Consider the following 22,700-nt stretch of genomic DNA (forward strand, 5'->3'; position numbering starts at 1 on the left):
GAGCTGTATTTTACATTTACCTTTTATAACATAAAAGGTCATCCAAGTTATTTTTCTATTTCAATAAAGTTCCAAAGAGCTATATCAGAACCCTGGAATTGCAGATGCAAATGTTGAACTCTACAAATGTTATAAGAATTTAGCTGTGAAAGATATGAAAATAGTTTTCAGGAGGCTTGTTTTTAGGGGCTTGTTTTTATAATAATTTAAAACTGTTTATTCTGCATATTCATTCTATCAAACTCTATACAATAGCACTATACTTATGCAAAGAAAAACAGAAAGACATTATGTGTTAATGATTCATTTTCTTCCAAATAGACTGTTAGAACAGGGGTCAGCAAACTTTTCCATAAAGGAGCTAGTAGTATGTATTTTAGACTGGCAGGCCGTATGATTCTGCAGTCACGGAAAGAAACCAAGCACAAAACATAAATAGATATAATTCCGTTTCAATAAAACTTTATTTATACAAGTGGCCAGCCCACAGACCACAGTTTGCTGACCCCTATGTTAAAAGATTCCAAATATTAGTGTAATGAATGAAATACATCAGATAAATTCCAGGTAAATCTGCCAAATTTCTCTCATTTTAAAAATGGTCTGACTTTAAAAAAAGTGACAATTTCAGCATGCAAAAATGATATGTGGCTCTGCAATAAGTCAAACTAGTTAAAAGAAACCTTGTATTTATTTTTTACATAGCACAAACGCAGGTGACACAGTAAGTTCATAATTCCCCACAAAAAACTTATAAACTCAACAACTGAGAATCATGTTCTTATAATCTGCATCATTCATAGTTATACTCTATGGAATCCATTCCATAGCAGCAGAGAACCTTAACTCAAAAGCACCAAGTTTCCAGGCATTACTACAAACATCTTGTTTTCATTCTCTAATACATGCAGTCAAACTGCCTAGGAAGCAAATACCAATTCACCTTAAATGTCAATGGGTAAGGGAAAACAGTTGAGCAACCAACATTATTCTTACGTCTAGAACTGATGCTACCTCTTTACTTCATTATTTTTTCCTTTCATGAACATTTTACTTTTTAGCGTAGCTCCATTTGAGTATAAATTGAAATTTGAATATAATCTTTTTCAGATTCATCTAACAGTTTAGAACATCCATATCTGTTTAATTAATCCTGAGGAAAACAGAAATATGATCTCTAATCTAGAATATTCTGGCAGTCTTTATTAAAAGTTAAGTTCAGAATTTTATAGCAAAGTGATTATGGTCGGTTTGTTCAAATTATAGATTATAAGATTCCTTCATTTATTTAGATTAAGATACAAAGCTAATTCCCAATACATTTTATAGAAGTGTTTTCATGTTTTGAACAAGCAGGGTTCAGTGGGCATTTATAGGACCTTGCTCACATTAGAGAGCTATACACTCAGAGACTACTGGATCCACTAAATGGACAATGAAAACTGGTTGAGGCTGCTGATGAATACTTCAATAGGAATCTGATACACAGACACAGATTTCATTGTTAAAGTCAATGGAACTGAAGTCTTCCTTAAAACTGTGCTCCTGATAGGCTGAAGATAGAGTAGTGGACTGTTAGTTCTTTAAGCCAAAAATGCATGGATGTTGTACAAAGGCTTCATTCTCTGCCTGTAGTCAGTAACTTGAGGGCCTTCTGCAGATTCTGCACTGCAGTGCTGACGTCTTCATACTGCAAAGCGCTGCCAGCGTACTTGCAGTACTTCTGAGCCCTAGCAAAGTCCTCTGGTGTTAGTCGGATATCTCCTAAGAGAAAAACAGAGTAATGAAAACATTTATAAAGAATATAAAAAGTGTTATTTAGGTTAGGTAAATGCTTATACTCAAGATTACAGAAAATGTTTAAGTTTATATAAAAATATGAAGGTCTTTCCCCAACCCTTAGTTGTATCTGAATAAATTTTCTTTATGCTTTTAAAAACAAGGAAAGCAGCTTTGGTATTTACGTCAGAATTGCTGAGACTCTCTTTTTCTGGAACAATACACACAGTCTAAGACATTCAAACCTTATTTGAACTAGAATATACATATAAATAAAAAATTAAGTAACAAACTTTATGCAAATATTACATACATTATCTAAATTTTTTAAAGCATGTAAAGGGTTAAGGATTAACTAAAACATACCATTAAACTACACAATCAAACTTAAACAATCCTTATTAGTTCTTTGTTTAAAATTGATTCTCATCAGGCTTTCTATCTAGATACACATATGTTTAACATGGATAGACCCAGCCAAATAATTTGGGTGAAAAAAAAATCATACTGAAAATATTTAATCTAAGATTTAGATTTGAATATATATTTCTAAAAGTGAAATTAAAAACTGACTTTGTGTCTTATTTTTGGAAATAAATATCATTCTCTTTAGAAATTTTTATGAGGACTCTTAAGAACTGATCAGAAGGTTGGGGGTACAGAATACAAAGAAAAGATAATATATTTTGATTCCCTTTCTAAATGAACATATATAAATATAATTGCTTTTCTTTAAGTTGCTTTTAATTTTGCCAGAAAATAAAGCATAAAATTAAAACTTTGACATTTGAAGTCCTACTTCAAAGTATGTAGCAATTCTAGGTACTCTGATACTAAATTCTTATCCAAATTAATATTTTCTAAAATTTTCAAAAAAGAATGCTGAAGTAATGTATCCTAAAGTTTCTAACCCAGTTTTCAGGCACTTGTAAGTGTTGAATAACTTCAATGGATGACTATAAAAAAGCCATATTTACTTTATTTTCCACTTAAAAAAATATTAAGTTCACACAGAATTAAACATTAAATTTAAGATTTTAAAATAATGTACTTATACATCTACATACAGTAACTAGACTAGTGTATTACATATACAAAGCCTCCAAATACTTGTTGAGTATTAAAGATTACAATCATAGTCGGTCCTCACTGTTGTGAATCACAGATTGTTGTTGTTGCTCAGTTGCTAAGTCGTGTCTGACTCTTTGCAACTCCATGAACTGCAACATGCCAGGCTTCCTGTCCTTCAATACCTTCGGGAGTTTGCTCAAACTCATGTCCATTGAGTCAATGATGCCGTCCATCTCATCTCTGTCACCTGCTTCTCTTCCTGCCCTCAATCTTTCCCAGCATTAGGGTCTTTTTCAATGAGTCAGCTCTTTGCATCAGGTGGCCAAAATACTGGAGCTTAAGCTTCAGTCCTTCCAATGAATATTCAGGACTGATTTCCTATAGGATGGACTGGTTTGATCTCCTTGCAGTCCAGTGGACTCTCAGGAGTCTTCTCCAGCACAACAATTGAAAAGCGTTAATTCTTTGGAGATCAGCCTCTTTTATAATCTAACTCTCACATCTGTACCTCAAAATCACTGTGGATAGGGACTGTAGCCATAAAACTAAAAAATGCTTGCTCCTTGGAAGGAAAGCTATGATCAACCTAGACAGTGTATTAAAAAAGCAGACAAAAAAAAAAGCAGAGCCATCAGTTTGTGAACAAAGGTCCACAGAGTCAAAACTATGGTTTTTCCAGTAGTTATGTATGGATGTGAGAGTTGGTCCATAAAGTTTGAGTGCTGAAGTATTGATGCTTTCAAACTGTGGTGCTGGAGAAGACTCTTGAGTGTCCCTTGGACTGCAAGGAGATCAAACCAATCAATTCTAAAGGAAATCAACTCTGAATATTCACTGGAAGGACTGACGCTATAGGTGATGCTCCAATCCTTTGGCCACTGGATGAGAAGAGCTGACTCACTGGAAAGGACCTTGATGCTAGGAAAGATTGAAGGCAAAGGAGAAGGGGTTGGCCGAGGAAGAGATGGTTAGATATCATCACTGACGAACAGACATGATTTTGAGCAAACTCTGGGAGACAGTGAAGGACCGGGAAACCTGGCGTGCTGCAGTCCACGGGGCTGAAAAGAGTCAAACATGACTTAATGAGTGAACAACAGTCCTCTGTCAAGATCAGATGGATTTCTCTTTAAACCAAATAATGATTTTGTTTTCTCTAGGTTCTTTCCCTAACTCCAAATGATAATCTTACACCATTGTTTCTTGATTTATAAGTTTTTCAGTTCAGTTCAGTCACTCAGTCATGTCTGACTCTTTGTAAGCACATGGACTGCAGCACACCAGGCTTCCCTGTCCATCACCAACTCCTGGAGTTGACTCAAACTCATGTCCAGAGTCGGTGATGCCATCCAACCATCTCATCCTCTGTCCTCCCTTTCTCCTCCAGCCTTCTATCTTTCCCAGCATCAGGGTCTTTTCCAATGAGTTAGTTCTTTGCATCAGGTGGCCAAAGTATTGGAACTTCAGCATCAGTCCTTCCAATGAATATTCAGGACTGACTTCCTTTAGGATTGACTGGTTTGATCTCCTTGCAGTCCAAGGGACTCTCAAGTCTTCTCCAAAACCACAGTTCAAAAGCACCAATTCTTTGGACCTTTGTTGGCAAAGTAATGTCTCTGCTTTTTAATAAGCTGTCTAGGTTGGTCACAGCTTTTCTTCCAAGGGGCAAGCGTCTTTTAATTTCATGGCTGCAGTCACCATCTGCAGTGATTTTTTGAAGCCTAAGAAAATAAAGTCTCTCACTGCTTCCATTGTTTCCCTATCTATTTGCAATGAAGTGATGGGACCAGATGCCATGATCTTAGTTTTTTGAATGTTGAGTACTGAGCCAGTTTTTTCACTCTCCTCTTTCACTTTCATCAAGAGGCTCTTTAGTTCCTCTTTGCATTCTGCCATAAGGTTGGTGTCATCTGCATATCTGAGGTTATTGATATTTCTGTAGGCAATCTTGATTCCAGCCTGAGCTTTATCCATCCCAGCACACCCTATGATATACTCTGCATGTAAGTTATATAAACAGAGTGACAACATACAGCCTTGATGTATTCCTTTCCCAATTTGGAACCAGTTTGTTGTTCTGTGTCCAGTTTTTCCTATTGCTTCTTGATCTGCATACAGACTTCTCAGGAGGCAGGAAAGGTGGTCTGCTACTCCCATCTCTTGAAGAATTTTCCAGTTTGTTGGGATCCAAACAGTCAAAGGCTTTGGTAGTCAATGAAGCAGAAGTAGATGTTTTTCTGGAATTCTCTTGCTTCTTCTATGCTCTAGTGGATGTTGACAATTTGATTTCTGGTTCCTCTGCCTTTTCTAAATCCAGCTTGAACATCTGAAAGTTCTTGGTTCATGAACAGTGAAACCTAGCCTGGAGAATTTAGAGCATTACCTTGCTAGCGTGTGACATGAGTGCAATTGTGTGGCAGTTTGAGCATTCTTTGGCATTGCCTTTCTTTGGGATTGGAATGAAAACTGACCTTTTCCAGTCCTGTGGCCACTGCTGAGTTTTCCAAATTTGCTGGCATACTGAGTGCAGCACTTTCACAGCATCATCCTTTAGGATTTGAAATAGCTCAACTGGAATTCCATCACCTCCACTAGCTTTGTTCGTTGTGATGATTGCTCAGGCCCACTTGACTTCACATTCCAGGATGTCTAGCTCTAGGTGAGTGATCACACCACTGTGGTTATCTGGGTCATGAAGATCTTTTTTTGCATAATTCTTTCATGTATTCTTGCCACGTCTTACTATCTTCTGCTTCTGTTAGGGCTACATCGTTTCTGTCCTTTATTGTGCCCATCTTTGCATGAAATGTTCCCTTGGTATCTTTACTTTTCTTGAAGAGATCTCTAGTCTTTCCCACTCTTTTCTTTTCATTGATCACTTAGGAAGGTTTTCTTATCTCTCCTTGCTATTCTTTGGAACTCTGGATTCAGATGTGTACCTTTCCTTTTCTCCTTTGCCTTTTGCGTCTCTTCTTTTCTCAGCTATTTGTAAGGCCTCCTCTCTGCTATAAAAGGTAAAGGATTTAGCCACTTACACTCTTTCCTTCTTTCTTACCCTGTCTCCTCCTAAATTTATTATTTTTTTTTTTCAAATTGCTTAGTTGCTTACTTCTGTCTTCTCATTTCATCAACCCTAGAAAAAAATTCAACATTTTACTTTTGGACACTCCCCCTAAATACAGCCTTCTTTTATTCCACCTTTCAACCTCTTGAAATACCTCTCTCTACCTTCAACTTGTCAGTGTTGATTCATATTCTGTCTTGAATAAAATACTGTTTGTGATAAGCCTATGCCATTTCAAGGAGAATGTTCTTTGTGTCCAAGTCAAACAAAATCCCTTTTCTTATATTTCATAATTCTATTATTGTTCAAAATCATGGCATATTTCAGTTTGCTTCTTACTTGAAATTTCTTGTACAATTTAAAATATTTTCTTGGATATTTTCGTTCTTCTTGGCAGACAAATTCTATGGCTTCTTATCCATTTCTTTCACATTCTATAGCTTTTTATTGTATATATTGCATGGAATCCACTTCAGTTTTCTTAAAAGGGGGGGGGGGGCTTTGATTTTCTAATTTTAGAGCAACTGCTTTTCAAGCCTATGGAAAAGTTGTCAATGGAATTTTTTCTGTTAGGTGACATAAGATTAATTCCACCATTTCTTATATCTCTCACTTCTTTTCTTGGTTATCACTCTTCTCTTGATGGAGTATATCCTCTGGTAACTTCTTTAGAAATGGTATGTGGTAGGTGAAACTTCAGAATCCTTACATATTTAACAATATTTATTCTGCATTCATACCTGATAGTTTGGTTGGGTAAGATGGCAGACTTAGCATATGTAATTTTTTCTTCTGAAACCATATTAAAATGATAAGGTAAAACAAAAGGAAATAAATCCTAAAATGGAAGGAAAAGCAGTGAAGTCAAAGAGTGTAAAAACTGGAACAGGTAACTGACAAGAGATTTAAAGAAATTTCTAGAAAACTAGAAATTAAATGGAGGTATGCTGTTAGATGGCCTTCCCTGATGGTTCAGACAGTAAAGAATCTGCCTGTAATGCAGAAGACTTGGGTTTGATCCTTACGTCAGGAAGATCTCCTGGAGAAGGGAATGACAACCCATTTCAGTATCCTCGCCTGGAGAATTCCATGGACAGAGGAGACTGGTGGGCTACAGTCCATGGAGTTGCAAGCAGTCATACACAACTGAGTGGCTAACATACATGCTATTAGATAAGAGTGGAAAAACATTCCAACTCAAAGTATGTTTATAGGAGGCCTTTATGTGGAGCTTACCTAGAGAAACTTCAGAGATGGTCTAGCTATATGAGGAGTGGGGTTAGAGGTCTTTACCCCATCAGTCTAACCTTCCTCACTCTATTACCCTCTGCATACATGCACATCCTTAGCCCTACTGCATTCCCATCTCTCACATGACACTCTAGGTTAAAAAGATAGAGAATGTCTCTCTAAAATCATGGAATTAACCTCCTAGATGGAGCTAGGACTGACAAGGTATGTGTGGTACACCCCTTGCCATTCCCCTCCAAGAAAAAAATCTTTTCATCCATGGCTGAGATGCAGGAGGAAGCTGAATAGCCTGTTTTCACAAGCGAGAACAGAAAAATCAAGTGGGAAAACAGACCTGCAGACATAACATCAGGGGAAATTCAATGATAGCTACTGAAAGTAACCAATCAAGGTCTTCATCTTACATATAAAAGGACTAATCTCATCAGACATATGAAGAAAATTCTGAAAAAGACTAAATTAAACAAAGAGAACACCCAAGTTGTTCTGTTTCTTTCCAGAAAAGCTAGAAAGATTGGAATTAATAAACTCATCACTTAGCCTATGAACCAATCAGTCAAAATGACAATCCTCAGAGACTTCTATCTTCAACTATGGTTAGTTTCTCTCTTCTTAGATAATCTACTAACTCAGTGCAGGTAAAGAAGATTGTAATCAAATCATGAGGTGATCTTGAACTGAACTAACAGAGCTTTGGTTACATGTTTATATCACTATATCCAGCAGTACCTAAAAAAAGGAATTGTTTAAAAAAAAAAAGGGGGTGGGGAATGCCTCTGGATTTAAATATTTTTGATCTAAGAAATAATCTTGGTTTATTGGAGAATTTGGTGAATAAAGACATTTAAAGAAGTGTAGTTCAAATTACCTAGACATTCAAATGCAGCCATCCCAAGATAAAAGCACAAAACAATGACCCCAAATAGGAGATACACTATACTTCATAAAATAGCTGACTTACCCTGGGAAACTGTACTGAAGAGTGCAGGATCAATGGCCGGAATAGTCTGTGGAGTAGGCTGGATAGTGTTACTTGTTACACCTGCAAATCAGAAAACCACAAATGAGTACAGAAGTGTTACACCCTCAATCCTCTTAATTATATACTAGGAAAGCACTCAGAGGATCATGGAAGAATCTCATTACTTCACTTAATTACTTTCCTGAAATTTCAATGAACTGTAATTTGATATACATCTTATTTGATGTTGGAGGCTGGTATAGGAAATAGGTAGAAAAATATATTTTGAGCATTTACATAGATGTGTTATGAGGCAATATATATTCCTATTATATATTTTGCATTTTCTATCACATCTACTTCTTCAAGGTGCTTCTCAATAAAGCTTTCCATATATCTGTAGAAGTAACAGATTCTCTTCCTACCTTTTAATTTCTTAAATAATTGAATAATTTTGAGGACAAGATAGGATATAATTATGATTTAGTTTAACTTATGGAATGAGTCCCATTTCATCTCTGTCAATGAAATTTAAAAATTATATATTACAATTTTCCAGTTTATATGTTAAGATAATATTTTACATACCGAAGAAGCAATTATTTATGACTTCCTATTAGAACTTGTCATGACTATCATATTCAGTGGATAACTAGCATTCTTGATTAATGCTAAGTAATATACTAAAGACTATTAATCATCTAAAAAATTAACATAAACTGTTGAAACTTCCAAAGAGTTTCAATTAACAAAAATTATTCAATTAACAAGATGATTCAATCAACAAGAAAGCAAATGAAGAAGAAAAGCTGACTACTCTCAATCAACAGACTCAAAAGGAAAGCAGGATTCTTCTGCCCCAAGCTAAGAGGTTCAATCTGAATAGGCAATGTGTAGTAGGGGGCTTCCCAGGTGGCTCAGTAGTAAAGAATCTGACTGCCAAGCAGCAGATGAGAGTTCGATCCCTGGGTTGGGAAGATTCCCGGGAGAAGGAAATGACAACCCATTCCAGTATTCTTGCCCGGAAAGTTCCATGGACAGAGGAGCCTGGCTTGCTATATGCTATAACCCATGGGGTTGCAAACAGTCAGACTATAACTTAAGTGACTAAACAGCAGTAGCGTGAAGCAGGAAAGACACTAGGACAACAAGAAAGGAACGGGAGAGAGTGGAAATAAATTGGAAAGTTTTTAGGGGCAATGAGAGTTCTAGAGCTATGGTTTGACTTAAATTCTCAAATATATTCTGCAGGTACGAATTTTACTTGAAGGACTTCTTGACTTTGAAGGACCTTATTATTTCCCACGCAAAGAGTCGGACATGCCTGAGTGACTGATCTGATCTGATCTGATTATTTCCCACCCAAAGGAAAAACAGTTTAAATATATACTATTTTATATCATTCAATTTTGTTTTGGCAAACTAGTTTCACTTTCACAGCCTTGGTGCTATTTTTATTAAGTCATACAAATCTTGCTTTTTAACTAAAAATGGAACAAAAATTTCCAAAGGGGTATGGATGAAAAGTACAAATTTTAAATAGCCAAAAACCAAACAAATAAACAAACAAACCCCAAAAAAAGGGTGGAAAAAAGTGAAAAGCTTACCTCTCATTCTATTCCACTTGAGGGCTATCACTAGTTTCTAGGGCACCCTTCTAGTCACACAAAAATATGCATGTTTTCAGATCAGTGTATGCATGTAATAATAAAGAAATGTACTTTGCTAAGAAATCTGTGTTCTTGCCTAAATCAAAATCTTCTGGTCAAATTTCTCACTCTGTGGAGAAGGCATACTTCAGCATATGTGTTATTAATATATTAAGATTTTGCTAATGGTAATATGTCTGCATACTGTACTGTTCTGTGCATTTTTCACGTAATATGCCTTAGCAATAATTTCAGATTAAAATATATAAATCTGCCTTGTTCTTTTTAATGGGTATATATAGTGGTGTTCCATTACATACATGAACACACATTTTATAATGCTATCCATCACTGAGGACATTTAGGTTGTTTCCAATCTTCTGCTATAGCTAATACTAGCAAACAATCTTATATAGTGTATACATATATGTATGAATTTATTTATAGGAAAAATTATATAACTGCAAAGTCAAGAGACATACAAATTTAAATTGACCAACTATGTTTTGCTTGATTTAAAAAAATGCTAACAAAATATGTGTATGTGTGTGTGCATAGCAGTTCAGTCCTGTCCAACTCTTTTCAGCCCCAGGGACTATAGCCCACCAGGCTCCTCTGTCCATGGAATTTTCCAGGCAAGAATACTGTGGGTTGCCATTTCCTCCTCCATGGGATCTTCCTGACCCAGGGATCAAACCCATGTCTCCTGGGTCTCCTGCACTGACAGGTGAGTCTTTACCACTGTGCCACCTGGGAAGGCTCTAACAAAATTTATTAAGTTATAAACATATGACATAATTCTCCCATAAGACTTGAACTTTCAAAGGCAAATAATTACACAAAACAATTTTTTTTTTTTAACTTAGAATGCAAGATTTGACAGGGCTCTTTAGAAACTACCTAGTGAAGTCCAGGCAGTTGAAGCAGCTGAGCATAAAAACAAAGGTAGGTGACTACATATATTTTTCACACAGATCTTTAGGAAAAAAAGAGTAAGTTGACAACTCTTCAGATAATCTGGATATCAATGTCACTTCTTACTAAGTAATTTGTGTTTCTGAGTATATTAAAATCCTCCTAACAAACCTCTTTCTCTATGGAGAAGGCAAGGTTTCCTTGGTCAGCATCCTGCATTAATTTTTAAATGCTTTCTTGCACATCTCCAGATTATTAAGTAGGCAATATTACTTAATAAGAACAAAAGAGAATTTACAGAGATAATCTATTATGTATTATGTGTGTGTGTGTTAAGCTGCTTCAGTCATATCCGACTCTTTGTGACTCCATGGACTGTAGACTGCCGGGCTTGTCTGTCCATGGGATTCTCCAGGTAAGAATACTGGAGTTGGTTGCCATTTCCTCCTCCAGGGGATCTTCTGGACACTGGGATCGAACCTGCATCTCTTATGTCTCCTGCATTGGCATGTGGGTTTTATACCACAAGCGTCACCTGGGAAGACCATTATGTATTATAATAAAATTTTATTTGAGTGACACTAAAAAAAGAAAACCCCACAAATAGTCTGCATTTATTAAGAACTCTGATCAGAGTCATTCAACCAAAGCTTGAACTGACAGTATAGGCTGCTCAACAAGTCTTATGCAGCAGTGAGAAGACACAGCTTCTCATCTGTCTCCATGTACAGGGACCAAGGCCTATGTTCTTGGCAGTTACCATGACATGTTCCTGTGGGGGCCTAGCACAGAGGCTCAACTAAGTGTATAAATAACAGTTAAATCAGTAAGAATGGTTTTTAGTTTATGTTAATTTATCTTTTTAAAATGCCCTAAGCTACTTATTTTTCCTTCTTACCTCAATTTGTAAAGGTTTCATTTGTTATTTTGCAAACTGGTGGTACCCCGTTATACTACAATATGTTGGAGTGATGTCACCATAAAAACAATCCTGGGGAGGGCAGAAGTGTGTTGGAAATTTCTATCACTTGACAAAAAGGAAATGTTAACAAGTAACTTCTGGCTAATTTTTTTTAGCAGATGGTTTTTACATAGCCTATTTGATGAGATTATATACACTTAAAAATTAAATACTTTATGACTTCTAATTAAGTACTAAATTGTTCTCCTGACTGCATGGTGTGGGAATTCTAGAAAAAGAGAAATGAGTGTTGGTAAGAAAACTCGAGAAGATGATGCAAGAAGTATAATTAAACAGAACCCTAAATGGCAGTAACATTTGAAGAGGCAGTGAAAGAGAAAGACATGATAACTACGAGGAACACTGTAAGCAAATGCAGGAACACTGGGTTGAGTAAACTTCAGAATAATCACGGAAAATAGCGCTGACAGAAACAGTCAGGCCAGAGTACAAAACACTTTGAAGGCTGGACAGCAGAGCTCAAATGCAGTCCTTCTGTCACTTAAAAGAACAACAATAAAAGAGCTAAGTTTTTGATCTAGATATGAGGTGAGCTGCCTTTATAATTAAAGGGTTTGCATTAATTCTAAACTAATTTTTCATCTATTTAGACTTACTACTGAGATGTTCTTCCTCAATATTTACAGACTGTAGAAAGCATATTTCAAGAGAAGGAAAAAACGGTAGGCTGTATGACCTGTATTTGATAGTACACAGCGGTAAAAGCACAAAGAGCCAAACACTTGGCTGTTTAATCACTAAACCTGCCCTCCTTGCACCCTCTTTGCTTTTCTGTGGAAGAACTAAACACTGTATATTAGTACATACTATTCTTTGCAGCTATCTTAAGGATTTCCCTTTGATAAAAGTACATCCTGGACCTTTATATGAGAGAAAGTAAATCATTCTTGAAGTGAGTAAGAGGGGAAACATCTGCTGTATTTATAAACTGAAAATGTTATTTCATTTTCTATTGGGTAACCATGAACTAATTTTTTAAAACTGTTTTAAATGTAATAGAAAAATTTGCCAGCAAACAGGTGATTTCCATATCTAAGCCAGTCTTAAGGAGAAAAATATTATGAGAAATGTAGGTTTTAATCTGATAGAACTTTAGTTTTTCAGAGGAAGGGAAATAGAAGGGAGGTGACAAAAACATGAAATCCGAAAGACTTGGGTTCAAATTCTAGGACTGTCACTTATTAGTTATGCTAGTATGTATATTTTTTCAGGATAATGGCTTTTCTTTAGTTTAAAAATTAGGGATAGCACTATCTAATATAGTTCTGTTAGCATAAGTTTATGAAATAGCCACAATAATTATTTAAGTCTGTAAGAACATATACCTGATGCCTTAAAGCAATTCTAAGATTTTCAATTTTATGCCTCATGCTAAAGAACATATGTGGGGAAAAAAAAATAAGGCTAATGCCACATTTAAATGGATTGAAATGAACTATTTATGCCAGAAAACTTCCTAAAATAAATAGAAGACTACTTCTTGATATCTATCTTTATGTCTGGATATTCTAAGCAGGAGTCTGCTAGTGTGAATATATGAAATTCATGTTCTATCACCTCCGTTGAACAAAAACAGACACATAGTTTGTGTCTGTTCTGTCCTATGAACCATTTTCATATGGTTTAACCTGTTACAACCCTCCTACTAGAAGTATACTTTCCATCTCATATGTTTGATTATAGACATCCTGTAAATATATAAAAATGGCAACCCACTCCAGTATTCTTGCCTAGGAAATCCCATGGACAAAGTCTGAGCCTGGTGGGTGACAGTCCATGGGGTCACAAAGAGTGGGACAAGACTTAGCAACGAGCACACACTGTAAATATATGCGTATATGCCTCTACCATAACTCTGCCCTAAGATACACTGAGCAACAATACCCTTAGTCAATCATTTTGTAAGGTCAACACCTAATCCACAACTGTGACACTTTTCCTGATTCACAAAATAATTTTAAGTATTCATTAACTTGCTATTAAATATCCTTTCTTTGGCACACAAATAGGAAGGAAGGTTATAAAAAAAGGAAGCTAATTTGCTGAACACTGATTTTGTGTTAGGCACAGTAATCAATTTTCATACTTTTTCCTCTTTAATAATTGAAACAACTATAAGAAGTATGATTAATTTCATTTTGAAAGAGGAAAAACCTAGAGAGAGAAAAGATGAGTAACAGCAGAGTTTGTGGTTTAACAAGGAGTAGAAACTAGTAACAAATACTATGTGATTCCCAAGTGCATTTTATTTTCACTTTGTCCTTCTGTGAGGATGACTGTGTTGGAGGCTCTAGGTCAGTGTTTAAACTTACTAGTATATTCGAGCAGTATTTATCGAAGGCAAATACATCTAAGTATGTAGCTGGTTTTGCTTAGTTCATTCTACAATGGAAATACTGAACATTCCTGAGAGATAATAAAATATTTAAAACAATGTTCCATGAAATTTTACTTACAAAACTAATGCAAATTGGTCTATTAATGCCATTACACAGACCATAACGCAATGAAAAGTCAGGCAGGGTAAAATTTAGAGAATGATGATACAAAAGAGATCAGCATTAAAACAACCATGTTCATCAATATGCTTAAGACAAAAATGTTTGTGGTATTTATAGATGATACGAAGTTGAAAGTTTTAAAATAGAAGGGAAGAGAAAAATAGGAGGGAAGAGACTAATCACACACCTACAGTGGTCAAAATAGAAAACTTAAATGTTGTTCAACTCATGCAAAATAACCTAAACAGTTTGGGTAAACAGAAGCTGAAAATCTGGAAGTCAATGAAGTAACGGTGAATAACAGAAATAGTAGAAAGCAAGGCTCAAAGGCAACTTTTATTCTATTAAACATTTTGAAATATATATTTTACTACCATAGATTACTCATAGGCTGAGATAAAAGTAAAAGTTTAAAAACAATTTTTGGAAAAAAATTTTATTAAAGTTAAGCGTTATTTAAATTACGGTTTTAAATGCCCTTCTATTTGGAAGTAAAGGTGATTCTCTGTCAACAATACAAGAAAACAAACGAGTAGCTGTCTGCAACTTTAAACAATTTATCTACTGATACTGACTTATTCTTGGAGACTAGTTTTGTCAGATTCTTTTTTTTCTATGAAAACAAGGTATATAGTACTAATTTTGGAGAAGGCAATGGCACCCCACTCCAGTACTCTTGCCTGGAAAATCCCATGGACGGAGGAGCCTGGTAGGCTTCAGACCATGGGGTTGCGAAGAGTCGGACACGACTGAGCGACTTCACTTTCACTTTTCCCTTTCATGCATTGGAGAAGGAAATGGCAACCCACTCCAGTGTTCTTGCCTGGAGAATCCCAGGGACGGGGGAGCCTGGTGGGCCGCCATCTACGGGGTCACACAGAGTAGGACACGACTGAAGCGACTTAGCAGCAGCAGTACTAATTTATTCAAAGAGTAGATATCACTTCTGTGGTTTATTTTTAGACATGTTTGTAATATTAAACAAACAAACCTGAAACCCCTCCTTTCACTTGTCTGTGCTACTGAGATTCTGTGCCTCAAAGCCAGCTCCTTCACCAATAACACCTATATTGAGGGTAGAGGCAGGGTCTTATGGAAATGAGTCAAGAGAAAAATGGATCTTGTGATCATAGTAGCAGTCTGACTGACACTCCTATAAATAAGACCCACTTACTTCAGTGCTATTCTTGAATAACAGTGAAAAGGAAAGAAAGGGAGGGGAAGAAAAAGAAAAGGGAAACACACACGAACAGTACAGACACTATGTGGCCCGGTGGTGGTGGTACAAGTTGTATCTGACTCTTTTGCAACCCCATGGACTTAGCTCACCAGGCTCCTCTGTCCATGGGATTTCCTATACTGGAGTGGGTTGCCATTTCTCCACGGGATATCCCAACCCAGGAATGGAACCTGGGTCTCCAGCTTGGCGGGCAGATTTCTAACCACTGAGCCACTGGGGACACTATATACATATAGACACTATAGACATAGACACTATACTTATTAATAAAATATATAGTAAATAGTAATCAATTACACGTAAGTATTCTGTCATTTTTTAAAAAAATTAAAATACAACTAGTATTAAAATTTCAATGAACACAATATTGTAAAGCAAATATCTTTCAATTTAAAAAATATATAAATTTAAAAAACGTCAGTGAAAAGGATTTTTTTTGTGGGTTCGAGTGGAATTTAAAGACCAATTCGTGCTTTAGGACCATCATTATGAGGCAAAAATAAGATAAGAGGAGCAGTTGTTATTTATGAAAGGAAGAGTTCAAACCTGTTAAGTTTCAACTTCCTACCTGTGCTGTGAGGCACTTCTGCTGGGGTATTAGCTGGAGCGTGGGCACCGGGGGGAATCTGGATTCCAGTATAGCCGCTCGATGGCATGTTGCTTGGGTCATATGTGGAAGATGACGGCTGAAGTGGCTGAGTGGGCAGAGAGGTGGCTCCAGCATCTTCATTTTCCTCAACATCTACTATATGATATACATGAAATGTTAAACGAGGTCCAGACAGTTCTTGATTTATGGTTTTGTCTTTTTTTTAAAATGGTAGTGTAAAAGTGATATGGTTTTGGTAGAAACTATACTTTGAATTTTGATCTTTTCCCAGGCAGCGATAAGTGGTATAGTATTCTCTTTGATGCTGGGCAGTGGGAACCACAGCTTCCAGTCAGCCACAAGATCACAAAGGTAAACAACTGATACACTCACAACCATTCTCTTTTTCACTTTCAGTACACTGATCAATAAATTACACGAGATACTCAACACTGTATTACAAAATAGACTTTGGGCTGGGCTAAGTGATGATGTTCAGTAAGGTAGGTTATAAAATGCATTTCAAATCATAGCTATTTCAAATTTATGATGGGTTTATCAGGATATTACCCCATTGTAAGTCGAGGAAATCTGTATTTTGAAATAAAAATGCCAAATATTCTTCTGATATACGAACATGACAGACCTTCAAGTGCAATTCTATTTAATACAGTTGATAAGCAGCTTCTCTTAAAATAATTGTTTTAATTTTTTCCTTTTCTTACAATACTTAGTTGTCCCTGGCAATATGAATAACATTTCTTTAAATTAATACTTTCCAACTCTGTAAAATCTACGCATATATTATATTTTTCTTAAAAGTAAATTCTTTAAACTCTTTCTTAAAATTTACGAAAAAAAAAAAAAAAAAAAAGGACTTTTCAGCAAAACATACCACATTTATGCTTTCCCTAAGAGCTCTATTTTCTAACAGCTACCTTTTACTCAAGATTTATTGTTTACTAGCTATTAAATGATTACCTGTGTGTTTGTCATTCAACAAATTAATCAACAAAAACAAAGGAATGAAATTTCACATTGAGCTGTTTATGTAGAAAGGAGTAATAAGAGTTAGCCACTTTTGGGAATTTTACTAAGTGAACTTGTAGATGTTATATATAATAACATAATTTGTTCCCATATTAGAGAACTCTAACACAAACATCCTGGGAAGGAAAAAAAATAACAAACAACTTTTTAAAGACACTGGAGAGTGAACAAAGGACAGTTAGAGAGTTTGGATAGACATGCACACTCTGCTATATTTAAAATGGATAACTAACAAGGACCTACTGTGTAGCACATGGAACTCTGCTCAATGTTACGTGGTAGCCAAGATGGGAGGGGAGTATGGGGGAGAAGGGACACATGTACATGTATGGCTGAGACTCTTCCTTGTTCACATGAAATTATCTCAACATTGTTAATGAGCTCCACCCCAATACAAAATGTTACCAAAAAAAAAAAAAAAGTTGGTAGAAATTAGAATGAAGATGAGCCTTGACAGAAGAAATCTCACCAGGGAAGGTTTGCTTTCATGTCGCTTTTCACCTGAGGGCACCCAAAAGTCTATGCAAAAAAAGGAGTTGCAGAGAAATGAGCCTTGAAATGCTTGTATGAACCTCAACTAAATACCTATATGGCCCTTGAATTATGCAGGCAGACTCAGGGAAGGGTCTAAGGAGCCCTGAAGAAAGCAACAGCCTTAAAGCTGAAACAAAAGAGGGGCAGTTTAGGCAAGTTAATTGTCTGCTAGAACAAGAATCAAGACTTTGCAAAGGAAGATAATTGAATGCAGAGCAGCTACAAAGGTTATCAATAACAAAAATTAGAGATATGGGGGGAGGAGAGAGGATAAAAATGTGACCAGAGGCAGGTGAAAAAGAGACACAGGAAAAGACCCTGATGTGACCCAGATATTGAAATTAGTGGAAAATAACTCTAAAGCAAATACTATAAATAAGTTCAAGGCCATGGAGAAAAATGTAGTCATAATGAATAAAAAAAAAAACACGAAGAAAAACTCAAAATTACCTGCATTAGTTTTTATTGCTGAAGCATAGGTTAATGTTGACCATTTAAAAAGAATACCATTTTGCAGATACTGAAAGCAAATGGATGTGAAAACTCAAGGGTTTGAATGTTAACAGATTCCCCTTCAGCTAAGCCTAAATTTTTCCTAGAATGCTTTTTTGTATCAATTGTATGACTTCCTTCTGTACTTTTAGACAATATGGTAATACAGTACTGTTCAAAAATAAGAATTTTTTTTTTTTTCTCTTCCTCTAAACTAACAAAGGTACAGCATTTATTTTTTGGCTGCACTGCACAGCATATACAATCTTAGTTCCCCAACCAGGGACGGAACACATGTCCCCTGCATTGGAAGCTCAGTGGAAGCTTCTACTGGACCATGAGGGAAGTTCCTAGTATCTATTATTTTTTACTAGCTTTACTAGACTTATAGAACAATAGAAAATTAGACTTCTATTAAACATAGTATCTTTTATACCTAGAATATCTTGTAAAATTTAATAATACAAGGAATACAATGCTACATTGAGAAAAAGAAAAATCAGTTTTAAAGAAAAGGTTTTGAATACATATTCAGATTTCATGACATCCTCTTTTAGACCCATAAGCCATTTCTAAGCAGACACTGTTAGATGTTATGACATTAACACCTAATTATGACACCAGGCCACATTTTAAATTATTTAATAGGTTGAAAAGTATATAGTGAAAATATTCTCTTTTATATTTTAAAGGATTATTAGTATTCTATAGCTAACAATTTTCTACTACCCAGAAGCTCTATAAAATGGAATGAAAATAATGAATAAAAACTACAAACTCAATTTAAGCTAATTTTTGGAAATTAAAACAAAAATTATATAGCATATATTTAATAATCTACAATATTATAGAGGACCTAAAATAACCATTTCAGAACAAAAGAGACCATGATAATGATCAAAATGTAACACCTCCTACTTTCAAGAGAAAATAAAATTTTTAAGATGAGAGAAGTCACTGATACTCAGAGTACATGAAAAACAAAATTGATCATTAGGTATTTCAATGTGTCTAGAATAACATCTCTGAAATACTACTGAAAAGTATAATGATATGTTTAAAACAATAAAGATATTTTCATTTTCTTTTTTTTAAGATATTTTCATTTTCAACGTATATTTAAGAATTGAGACATAAATCAAATGTCTGAAATTATGAATATTACATGTCTTTTTACACTTACTACACATATGTGTATGTACCTTACTTAAAATAACAGAAGTGCCTCTGCTTCAGTTTCTAATCTAATACAATTAGTAAAGGTGAAGAAAGGCTGGTTCCATCTTTGCTTTTAATTCTTAAGTAATCCATTCTCCCTGGGTTATCCAATATTTAATTTAGCTTCACTTCTTCCTTTTAAACCGACAACTCCAAAATATCACTTTTAGCCTAGACCTTTCTTTTGAAATCTTGGGTAGAATATCTAATTGCTCTTGAACTTCTTCAAGGAGTAATCACATTAACATCTCACCAGAAACCAAACTGCTGGCCCTTGATCTTGGATTTTCCAGCCTCCATAACTGTGAGAAAATAAATACCCTTTGTTTAAGCTGTTCAGTCTATGGTACTTTGCTGCGGCAGCCCTAGCAGGCTAAGCCAACAGGAGACAGGAGGAGGAAATAAAGACGGTAAGGTAGGTTGGTGCCATATCATGGTGAGTCTTGCTTTTTAGGCTAAGGATCTCAGATCTTTTCTTTTGACAACTGGAAATGACTAGTTGTTCTGTACACAGCAGTACTGACATAAAACATTCTGACTATGGACAGCATTAAAGCAGGGAGAAAAGTTTGCAAAACATTCCAAAATATTAAATGAAAAAGTGAGAAATAAAGTTGTGGTGATAAACTTTAAAAAATCCAATTTCACTGTTGTGATGTAAATAAGCCCAAAACTTAATCATGCTTTAGAACAGTCAACTTTAAACACTTAATAACTTAGTATTATAGTATACACGCTGTAGTGTTAGTAAAAAGAGCATAGGACTTAGAGTAAGAACTCCAGTTCTGGTTCCCTTCTCTGTGGGTCTATGAAATTTGGACAGCTAAAACTTGAAACCTCAGTCTCCTCCTCTGCAAACAAGAATAACATTAAGTGTCAAAGATTTCTGAGGGTGTGCTATATATAAAAGGCTATCTAAAGATTAAACAAGTGTTCTTCAGAAATAGCAAAAAATTCACTTGAAATGCTGTATGAAAGCTTGCATCTCTAGAAGAGTTGCAAGAGTTTACATGTAGTAGCTACATGTACAACTATAGTGCTGCTTTTTTTAACTGAATGGTATTATAAAATTCTCAATAGACCTCTTAAGTGAATGCATAAATAAGCCAACCAGCCAGATGTATCAATAGAACAGTGTGTATATTACCAACTGTGTTAACAAAGTGAGGATATATATTCCTATTTACTAGTAATTTATAAAAAATAATTTCTATAAAGATATACAAAATACTAAAAAAATATTTACTTCTTTTGGTTTCAGTAGAATCTGGGATGATAAAGACTATGGTGGAAATGAGAAATTCACTCAATATTTTTTACATACTCTATTACAAATTTTGTAAAAGTATTAGCTACCCCTCTTCCCCCTCCAAAACTCACCTTATTAAAAAATAAGTTTTCAGTTTTCTCTATGGATTGGAAACATTTTATAGATTACAAAAGGACTGCCTGTCCCATGTAGCAGTGAAATCTGATCAGATGCAGGAGAAAACCAAGCCATTCTGTTGTTGACACAAACAGATATTAGAGCAGTTTTGACTTAATTTTTCACTTGTCCCTAAGTTTATAATTTTACACCTGATTTTGGACCTGATGAAGGAAATAAAATGGTTTCCAAAAATTCTGAATAATAATATATTGAACAGTTGCGATTCCACTAAATCATTTCACTTATATAAATACATACCATTATCTTCTTCAATCCCAACAGGCCCTGCTTGAGGAGTCTCTCCATTCTTTAAACAATTATGAATGTATGTTGCCTTCCACCTTGCATACTTTCTGTGTTTCACATTCTAAAAGAAATATTTTTATGTCAATGTTAGGCTGCAGTAAAGAAGTCAAATAAAACTATACAGTATGATGACCTGTATCATACTTCCAGATAAAACCTATTTTTGCATGGTACAGCTCTGGAATATTCTGGCAATCTCCCCACCTCATCACTGGATTCTACCAACTGCCTGGGGCACGACAAACTTCGTGAAAAGGCATCTTCCTCAAGACACATAACTTGTTCTCTTTTAAGGTTTCATGTTTCAGAAAAGGACTACAATGGAACTATGGGAGTGTCCCGCCAACGAACTTGCAACTCTTAATGCGTAGTACAGAGATAGGTCAAATGGAATTTAAAATTAAATATAAAAGAAAACAGCAATTTTCACTAAAGAGGGAAAAACTGATCTGTACAAATCTACAAAAACTAAGATGCTATAGTGGCCAAAGCAAACACATGAACAATTGACTGACAGCTAGGCAAACTTTACCTTTTAACTTGTGTTATTGAACAGCTCTAAATATCATTTACCTCAGTTCTAAAAAGGGGGAAATAATACATCACAGGGTCGCTGGAAAGAGAACTGGAAAATCAGTGAAAAACCTGCTAGTTACTTCTTCTTTCTTAAGACTTTTTCTATAGTCATGGATCAGTGGTATTGCTATTACCTGGGAGCCTGTTAGAAATGTACTCTCCAAGTCCAACTGAGACCCACTGAACCAAAATCTGTACTCTATCAAGACACCCTTCCCTTCCTCTGGTGATTTGTATGTACAGGAAAGCTGGAGAGGGCACATGACTTTATCATGTTGAAAACAACTGTAATTAGCCTGTTGTAAAGATCCATTAAGTCATCAATAACTACAAGTACTGCATACGGTCCAGATACTCAGTTGAGTATTCTGTAATGTGAGATTCTTTACATATTGCTATAGATAAGTGCGTCTCTGTAGTTAAAACGGTAAAGAATCTGCCTGCGATGCAGGAGACCCAGGTTCGATCCCTGGGTTGGAAAGATCCCCTGGAGAAGGGAATGGCAACCCACTCCAGTATTCTTGCCTGGACAATTCCGTGGACAGAAGAGCCTGGCGGGCTACAGTCCGTGGGGTCGCAAAGAGTCGAACATGACTGAGGGACTAACACCACACCACACCATCAACTGTGTCTGTGTACTCGGTTGCTCAGTCAGAAGAGACTCTTTGTGACCCTATGGACTGTAGTCCGCCGGGCCCCTCTGCCCATGGGATTTCCCGGCAGGAATACTGAAGTGGGTTGCTATTTCCTACTACAGGGGATCTTCCTGGCCAGGGATCAAATCTGACTGGCGTCTCCTGCATTGGCAGGCAAATTCTTTACCACTGTGCCACTTGGGAAGCCCTAGGTAAGTAGTATACAAAAACCTAAAAAAAAGTAACCCTCCAAATGACTGAACTTGCATATTTAATTTTTCTTCTCTTAATAATTATCTCATATATTCAATTCCTTAAAAAGTTCCATACTTTGATTCTCATTTTCTTCCAGGTACAATTATATTTTGCTCCACTTCACAAAGAAGCTTTTCAGACGCATCCATATTTAAAGTCTTCAGTGCTTTATCATTCAATTCACTCCATGGGATCTTTCCTGT

General features: G+C 35.7%; 1 protein-coding gene across 2 annotated transcripts in view; it reads right to left on the reverse strand.

Annotated features, from left to right (window-relative positions):
- Positions 1–445: 445 nt before the first annotated feature.
- The window catches only part of VTA1 (vesicle trafficking 1), a 70,680-nt gene continuing 48,425 nt past the window's right edge, over positions 446–22,700 (reverse strand). The window contains exons 5-8 of one of the 2 annotated variants that reach the window (XM_006066165.4): positions 20,984–21,092; positions 15,982–16,155; positions 8,127–8,207; positions 446–1,764 (exon numbers count right to left, since the gene is read on the reverse strand). In XM_006066165.4, the coding sequence (XP_006066227.1) occupies positions 1,619–1,764; positions 8,127–8,207; positions 15,982–16,155; positions 20,984–21,092 (510 nt within the window). In that variant the 3' untranslated portion in view covers positions 446–1,618. Of the gene's footprint in view, positions 1,765–8,126; positions 8,208–15,981; positions 16,159–20,983; positions 21,093–22,700 lie in introns of both variants that reach the window. The other variant, XM_006066164.4, reaches the window with a different exon arrangement.

The sequence above is a fragment of the Bubalus bubalis genome, chromosome 10 (assembly GCF_019923935.1).
Source record: "Bubalus bubalis isolate 160015118507 breed Murrah chromosome 10, NDDB_SH_1, whole genome shotgun sequence".
In the NCBI taxonomy this organism is placed as follows: Eukaryota; Metazoa; Chordata; class Mammalia; order Artiodactyla; family Bovidae; genus Bubalus; species Bubalus bubalis.